The following is a 9,189-nucleotide window of genomic DNA, read 5'->3' on the forward strand; positions in this document are numbered from 1 at the left end:
GTAGACAGGAGAACACTGTAGACAGGAGAATACTTAAGACAGGAGAACACTGTAGACAGGAGAACACTTTGAACAGGAGAACACTGTAGACAGGAGAACACTTTAGACGGGAGAACACTGTAGACAGGAGAACACTTTACACGGGAGAACACTGTAGACAGGAGAACACTTTAGACGGGAGAACACTTTAGACGGGAGAACACTGTAGACAGGAGAACACTTTAGACGGGAGAACACTGTAGACAGGAGAACACTTTAGACGGGAGAACACTGTAGACAGGACAACACTGTAGACAGGAGAACACTTTAGACAGGAGAACACTGTAGACAGGAGAACACTTTTGCTATATTGCGTTAAGTCTGATGGCACGTACAGTAAATAATGGGCTAACGTCATTCCTCTCCTAGTGTGAGCGCACCAGTAACAACTTGGTGAAGCACCTGTTCCCGATGCTTAGAATAGCAGTGGAGAAGAATGAGGCCATGCTTGCTGTGAGGTACCTGGAGAGGGCAAAAGATTGGATCAACAAGATCATCAATGAAGTTGAAGACATTACGAAAAAGTAAGATCATATTCTCAATAGGAACAACATATTAGCTGTTGAGCTAATGTAGCCTAACAGTAACCATCTGGGGCTGGGCAGCATCTGTGCGGTAGACTAGGCCTCTGTAATCTGGGCAGCATCTGTGCGGTAGACTAGGCCTCTGTAATCTGGGCAGCTGTGCGGTAGACTAGGCCTCTGTAATCTGGGCAGCAGCTGTGCGGTAGACTAGGCCTCTGTAATCTGGGCAGAAGCTGTGGCAGCTGTGTGGTAGACTAGGCCTCTGTAATCTTGGCAGCAGCTGTGCAGTAGACTAGGCCTCTGTAATCTGGGCAGCTGTGCAGTAGACTAGGCCTCTGTAATCTGGACAGCAGCTGTGCAGTAGGCCTCTGTAATCTGGGCAGCAGCTGTGCGGTAGACTAGGCCTCTGTAATCTGGGCAGCAGCTGTGCAGTAGACTAGGCCTCTGTAATCTGGGCAGCAGCTGTGCTGCCTATCGCCAATGTAATCTGGTAACTGCCCTCCTGACACCTTCAGTCGTCCCAACAAACAAGTGACATTTGGGCAACACACTTGAGTGTGCACTCTGACGGCCATACTGGTGAAGCTTGGTGTTTGGCCTCGCAGCCAGGGTGCAGGTATGGTACCCCGTAGGCCAGGGTGCAGGTATGGTACCCCGTAGGCCAGGGTGCAGGTATGGTACCCCGTAGGCCAGGGTGCAGGTATGGTACCCCGTAGGAGCCCGTAGGCCAGGGTGCAGGTATGGTAGCCCGTAGGCCAGGGTGCAGGTATGGTAGCCCGTAGGCCAGGGTGCAGGTATGATAGCCCGTAGGCCAGGGTGCAGGTATGGTACCCCGTAGGCCAGGGTGACTGCCCTCTCCATTCACTACATATGAGCTGTATTGGGGACCCCCATAGTCTGACCCCAGAGAATGAGCTGTATTGGGGACCCAGATTGTACATACTGTACCTGAAAAGACCTGACATATTTCTCTGTCATATTTTTCTTTCAAACACAATGTTATTAAGTGTAACTACTAACTAACATATTTTGCCACAGCCATTCATTTATACAACAGAATCATGTAACATTAATGTGGTTATATTCTTTTCAGTGTATGTTTAGCCTAACTGAATAACTTCATAATGAAGAAGATATTTTCAGACCTACCAATCTTGAAAAACAATTTGAGTACTACCTCAAACCAGGAAATGTTCACATTGACCTTGTATGCAGCCAAAAACAGACCAAAGAACATAAACATTGGCAATCTATTTCAAAACCTAATGCTGATCTATGAAAATCCAGCAGTGTTGATAGAAAGGGCACTGTATCACTGTAACGACCTCTTGTGCTCTTTTTGTTTCTTAGGTATGAGGAACACTGCAAAGATGTTTCCACAACTGCTAGTGATGTCATTACTGAAAAGGATAATGTAGATAAGGAAAAGGAGAAATGGAGTAAGGAAAAGGAGGCAATCAAAGAGTCTTTGGACAAATACAAAAAAGACCTGAAACAAGTTAACGATGAGTTGAGCCAGATAGAGCAAGACTTAATCACCAAAACTAATGAGCTTTCACAGCATGTCCGAGACGTGACCGCCAAAGACACTGGGCTTGGCATCTTAGGTGCTCTTGCGCCGTTTGCCGGAAATATAATCCATGCCATCTACAAGGCAGCAACTTCACCAGCAGCTGTAGCCAAAACCAAGGATCTGGAGACTGCTATCAGGACGCTTACTGCAGATAAAACTAGTCTGAGACATAGGGAGTGGAACATCCAGAATGAAGTGGTCAACTGGCAGATGCAGTATACCAAAGCCAGTATAGAATTGGGTAAGAACCATTTTATCATTACATTTGTGTATGCATTTGTGGTGCAAAATATCATACTTTTAGTTTTGCACCTTTTTATTAAACAAGCATTATGAATTAGCCTGGCAAGCCTAACTATACAGAAATGTATAGTCTGGGGTCTGACCATTCACAGAGCTGAAGCCGGTGGGTGCGATGAACGTGCACGTAGTAGGCCAGCATTTGTGACCAATCGTAGCCGGTCGGCAAAACGGCAAATACATCCTTCTTTAAAACTAATGACTTGAGTGCTTCTGTCTGCTCACCCTCAAAGAAAAGCCCAAGTCTAAGAGCGTTCTGATTGGCTAGGCTGGCCTGGAGCCTAGCGCAGGCTTGGCCTCAACGGTGCGACTCTAGACCATCCCGCTAGGCAAAAATATTTTTGCCCGCTAGGGTGCGTCTAGATTTCTAGGCTAATTATGAATTGTTAGTCTACTGAATATTTGTAGTGATCCTCTGGGACACTAGCATGCCAATGGCAATGCTAGCTCTTCATATCAGATAGGCTAGGGCCGTAGAGGACAACAAGCAATGCTGTACTCTCACTTACTTAGGTTTGTTTACTATCAAAATTACTTCTAAACTGTTATATTAAAGAGACCCTATGCAACATTTTCATAGTCATAAAATCGCTTAGAAATCGTTTATTGCCTCCCGTCCCTAGTGTCCCTATCTGCGATTGCAGCCTTGCAGTTTGTCCAGGGAGCGATCGCTCCTAGTTTACATCTGGAAGTCTCGTGAGACGCGTGAGGAACAAGAAGAACCACGCTTGCAATTTATATATATATATATATATATATATATATATATACACACACACACACACACACACACACACACACACACACACACAGTGGGGAGCACATGCATTTGATACCATGCTAAAACAGGAATATAAAATCATCATTTGACAATTGATCTTAATGCCTTAATTCAAAAAATGACCGCCAAGGACACCAATTTTCTTTGTGATTGAAGAATGTATCGTAAATAAATAAATGTTTTCCTTAAATGCTAAGGGAAGGAAGTATTTGACCCCCTACTGTATGTAACCCTATGGGAATTTAACACATAGGGTCAACATAGGGGCAGGCAGATTTTTAATTTTTAAAGGCCAGCTATGTCATGGATCCAGGAAATTATGCATCCTGATAAAGTTCCCTTGGCCTTTGGAATTAAAATAGTCCCACATCATCACATACCCTTCACCATAGCTAGAGATTGGCATGGTGCTTTTTCCAGTAGGCCTATTAGCCTGTTTGATTTGCATTGAGCTCAACGAGCATCAAACTTAACTGGCTAATAGGCCTACTGGAAAAAGCACCATGCCAATCTCTAGCTATGGTGAAGCCCCTATGTTAGCCTTATGTGTTAAATTCCCATAGGGTTACATAGGGGGTCATATACTTCCTTCCCCCTAGCATTTAGGAAGGACATTTATTTATTTACGATACATTCTTTAATCACAAAGAAAATTGGTGTACTTAGCAGTTTTAGTTTTACTCATTTTTTTAATTAAGATATTAAGATCAATTGTCAAATGATGATTTTATATTCCTCTTTTTAGGGAACTTTAGCATGGTATCAAATACATTTTCTCCCCACTGTATAAGCTCTGCAGAGAAATGTGCAAGCATAAAACAAGCAAAAACAAAAAGGCGAAAGCGGCTATGAAATTGTCAATCCTGCATAGTTTCCCTTAGTAAACTTGCATAGGATGCCTTTAAATAACATTGTACTGTATATGTAAATGTCAATTTAATGTTGATTCTGATGGATTTTTCTTAATTCTACTCTCCAACCATTTCTTTTTTGTCATTATTTTCACCGCCTTTACAGGTTCAATTCCATCCCCAGAGCATCTGCCTGAGGTTCAGGCTCACCTGAGCAAAATTTGCAAGATTCTACTTGCCCTACTTCGATTCTGGAAGACAGTCGATACAATGCTGGATTCCCTGCACCAGACGACCTTTGCTAATGAAGACATGATTGAATATCTACAAGTTGTGAAAGAGGAGTTTTTGACATCAATCACTGAAGCTACAAAGGTATAAATGTGACTTGGCCAAACACTAATGACTCTGAATGATTCAGCATTCAAATAAAACCTCCAAACCTCCTGTCAAATGACGGAGCTGCAGGAAGTAGTGGTCTGCATGCTGGATTGTGTCTGCGTGGCTTTCACCTGGAAAAAGGAAAAGAAAGCCGACAAAATATAATAGCCATCTCATAACTCACAAACACTGTGGGTGTGTGTGTGTGTGTGTGTGTGTGTGTGTGTGTGTTCTAAATTACAGGTTTGGAAGATGTTTGGTGAGGGATGTGCGAGAGCCAATGGAGTATTCTATGTCCAGACCAAAGACGCCTACCAGTTCCTGGAGGTCAACACCTCCTCGCTCTCCAAGCAGGCCTGGCAGGTGGCACATGATGCTGTGATGGAGAAGCTGATGCAGATCGAGCCTTCCAGCACTCCTGCCATCACCGACGGAACCTCAGAACAATCTACTGACCCATGATCCTGTGATCCCATCCTGATCTGATCCATGTTCCTGTGATCCCATCCTGATCTGATCCGGGATCCTGTGATCCCATTTGCCTGTTGTGCTTTGCAACTGTTTCTGCCATAATTGCTGGCCTGGCTTCTTGTCCGGGGTTCGAGATGTTTTGCCGTGTAACTGATTTGTTTTGCCGGGTGTCTAGTAGTGAAGAAGTGGAATTGGGAATTTATTAATGTGATGAGCATGAACTGTGTGTGAGGGCTGAAGCCCAATGGTGGTGGGTTCATGTGTGTAAGATGGTGCTGATGGATGGTACCTTCATTGTCTCCCTTTTTTGTAAGTTGCTTTGCTTAAATCAGCCACATGACTAAAGGTACATGTAAATGTAACGGAAGCTTGCAGGTGTGAGTTTTAGTTTTTTTAGTCTTGGTTGAGCGAGAAACTTTTGACCATTTCACATTAAGAGGCTTCTTATTATTTTTATTGTCATCATTATCAATAAAACAATATTGACAGTAGTTTGTATTAAGAGGAATACAATGACGCCAAGTGTTTCACTAAGATCTATTTTCCGTGTACATTGTGATTGAAATGTACACATCTTAATTTGTTTAATCTAGCTTTCACTATCTTCTATTGGGAGTTGCCACTGCAGCTGGTGTCTACTGTTTTAACCAATTAAATCAATTAAATGTCACATGTCCTGCTTTGTTGTCTGTAATTGAGTCTAACGTTCACACTCTTGACTACACGGTAGGGCTGGGACAACGCATCGACTTAACCGATTAGTTCGACGCAAAAAATACGTCGGTTCAAAATATGCGAATCGACACGTCGTCAAAATCAAAACAAGGTTGGCGGCAACGTGAGTGACTCCTCAGAATTTCAAAAGTGTAAGGCACTGCAGCACGCACTCGTTCCTCTACTGCGTTTCTCTAACTATGGGCCGCGGACGGAGCTGCACCGGTCCGCAATGTAGAGAGACTGCTGGTCTGTGAGGCGTGGAGTGAAATTAGGCTCGGTGCTTCACCTGATAATTTGCTGCGCAATTGATGAAGCAACCGCGGCCCGACAGAAAAAGAAAACAAAAGTTTCAGCAATCAGGAGGAAATACTTGCTAATTCGATGTGAATAAACATACAGCAACACAATTAAGTGTTGGTAGCGTTCATTGAATGCATGCATGTGCGTGTTTGCGCGACAGAAACTGAAACTAATCGATAACGTTGGTGGCAAGTTCCGTTCAACCTGCTGTTTAATTATTTAACGACATTTAATAGAACAACATGGATTCTTGATACAGAGCAGAGTATAGTTCAGTCAAATTTCAATATGGTCAAAAGAGTAGCCTTAGTCTTTCATCTAAAAATCTCCAGATCAGTGATTTACGCCTATCTGCTCGGCCGTAATATAGACTAAAGTTGGTACGTGTTTCCTGAATCCTTACATTCAGAGATTCAAATGGAATTTCATTAAAAAGCATGTCAATTTTGTCTCCATTTGCCTACCAGAGTTTGATGCTTGCATGAGGGAAACATCCCAAAACAATAGCACCCATATTATTGCTGTTGTTTTCAGAAGTACTGTATTTATCATGCAACCATGCAAAAGCTATTGTAATTATACTGTATCTTACATTACTAAAGCAGGTCTGATTTTTTCACAAACTTTTTGTGAACAATGTTAGCATTTAAAACATTGACTGCTTTGAAGTGAAAGTACACTTAATGCAGCATAATAATAATTATAATAATGATCATCATAATGATAATTTGATGGGGGTATACAGTATGTGTAGGTGGGCCCTATGGCCCCAAAGTCCCAAAGACTTAAAATAAGCCTACTTAACTTGTCATTTTATTGATGACAGTTGGGATCTTGTCCCCTTCAATTTGACAACACTCCCAGTGTTTTCAAGGCTTCAAGGTTTTATTGAATGCTACCTCTGACTTAGAATGCATTACTTTGCACTTGCATAGTCTTTCATTTTGGAATTTGAAGAGCAATAAACATACATTGCAATGTTTTGTTTCATTCAGATATGTAAATCAACATGTATATATTGCAATTAGTCAATTAGTGGGGAGATAATCGATAATCGAATCGAATCAAACTGAAAAAATGAATCGTTAGATTAATCGATGCATCAAAAAAATAATCGCTAGATTAATCGTTTAAAAAATAATCGTTTATCCCAGCCCTAGTTGAGATGACAGAATTCCCTATCTACCACTAAAGTATAATAATACCTGTTTGCAGTAAATGTAAATCCAAGATAACTATGCACGGTGCCTCCACTGAAGAAATATTTAACCCGTCGTCCTGGCCTATACCACATAAATCTTCAGAATTAAATGATAAGTTAAAGCAGTATAAACACTTTTATCTAATAACACACAATGATTTCAATACCACACTTAATATGGAATGTAACAAAGAGTTGACATTTATTTTACCTTTTGTTTGCGTGCAATAGAAGCACAAAATGTTTAAATAAAAGAAATATGTAAGTGTTTATGTGTGGGTATGATACTATGTGTAAGTATACGTGTGGGTTTGATACTATGTGTAAATGTGTATGTAAATGTGTGTGTGGCAAAATAGTGTCAAATCAAAATGAACTGTCACCTAGTCAGTACACATTTGTACAGTATTCATGCATTTAAAATGTCAAGTTGAAAATCCAATTCTGGTGTAACACCCAGATTAACCACTAAATTAAATGGCACTGTTTCTCCTAGTGGAAATACCAATTGTATAAAGGTAGGCTACAACAGATTACTCACACTGAATACGTTTCAAGGCAATAAACGTTACCCATTCAAAATGTACAGTCTCAATAAGCATTCAATAAGTCTTTGAAATGATAATAGTAAATTGCAAGCTTGCAGAAGAAAAACACGTTGGGGCCCGTTTCGTTGGTGCACATGAAAAAGAAAAATATCCACTATGTAAGTTCCACATGAAAATGAGACCTGACTCACGCGAAAAGGATGTTCCCCCACACTGTTATCGTCCTCGATGAATGAAGACCAGTTGAAGTTCACGCAGGCTACTCACGCATTCGACAGTCCCAGATGCATGACGAACACACTAGCAAATGGCAGCTAGCTCCAGGTAGCAGCAGACAGTCCAGCGGAGTCGACAGGAGACTGACTAGCGAGCCGTTCTTACAAACGAGGCTCGGATAGCTTTACTCACTTCGTCTGGTATTATTTTCCCGATAATGACAGTCCAACACTTTCAATCTTCGTAGAGTATACTGTAGTACTGAATAACTCGCGACCACATAAGAAGAAACACGAAAATCATACGCTTGCTACTACACTTATTAGACTTATAAGACTTCACAAAACACTTTATGTAGCCTAACACTGTATATAGTTATCAACACTTGGGCCAGTAGCCTATAGCTACTCTGAGTCTCCAAATTGTTAAAAAACTGTTTCAGCTCCCAACACTGCATCTATCTACTTCGTAGCCCAAAACGTGATCTCTTATTTTCCTCCTAGTAACAAGTGGCAGCAGAATCAGATTCGTGACTCCACATCCTTAATTCTAATTGGCCAAATATAGCCTACATCACTGCCATCTTCTAACACAGGATTGGATAGCAGCATCTGAATACATTGCAGAACTATTTATTAAACACACTAACAAATGTACATATTAATATTGAAAACCCTTAATAAAATCCAAAATTAGTATTTTTTAAAAGGGCTTTACATATCTATCTATCTATCTATCTGTCTATCTATGTTTCAGCACGCTTTCACTACATCTCCCCATGCTACAGTCTTCGGTTCCTGTTTTATAATGCTATACAACCCCAAAACAGAAAAGGTTGGGACTTAGTAGGCTATAAAATGTTGATAAAAATAACAATCTGCAAAAATCTTAAACTCATTTTCAGTCGCAAAAAGAACACAGACAACATCAAATGTTGAAAATGACAAGCTTGACTATTTCATGGAAAATATGTTAATTTAGAATTTTATGAAAAAGTTGAAAAGTTTATGAAACGTTTGCACAACACAATATGGTATGAAAAAGGGCATCCCAGAGAGCCATTATCTCTCAGAAGTAAAGATGTAGGGTGTGTGTGTGAGTGTGTATTCATCACTCTGTTTAAACCTGTGTGCACAAAGATGAAACAATGTAATTGTAATGCTTCTTAACATCCAATTGAGGTACAGCGCCCTCCACAATTATTGGCACCCCTGGTTAAGATGTGTTCTTTAGCTTCTAATAAATTCATTTTTTTTTCCAAATAATATAGGACCACAATGAAAAAAA

General features: G+C 40.9%; 1 protein-coding gene across 1 annotated transcript; it reads left to right on the forward strand.

Annotated features, from left to right (window-relative positions):
• Positions 1–408: 408 nt before the first annotated feature.
• On the forward strand, positions 409–5,590 carry LOC134060299 (uncharacterized; the record flags this gene model as incomplete). The annotated part of the gene is given in 4 exon segments (XM_062516953.1): positions 409–563; positions 1,914–2,377; positions 4,235–4,443; positions 4,693–5,590. Coding segments are annotated over 4 exon segments (1,047 nt in total), but the record flags the coding sequence as incomplete, so codon positions are not given.
• Between the last annotated feature and the right edge of the window lie 3,599 nt (positions 5,591–9,189).

Source organism: Sardina pilchardus, chromosome 16 (assembly GCF_963854185.1).
Source record: "Sardina pilchardus chromosome 16, fSarPil1.1, whole genome shotgun sequence".
NCBI lineage: Eukaryota > Metazoa > Chordata > Actinopteri > Clupeiformes > Clupeidae > Sardina > Sardina pilchardus.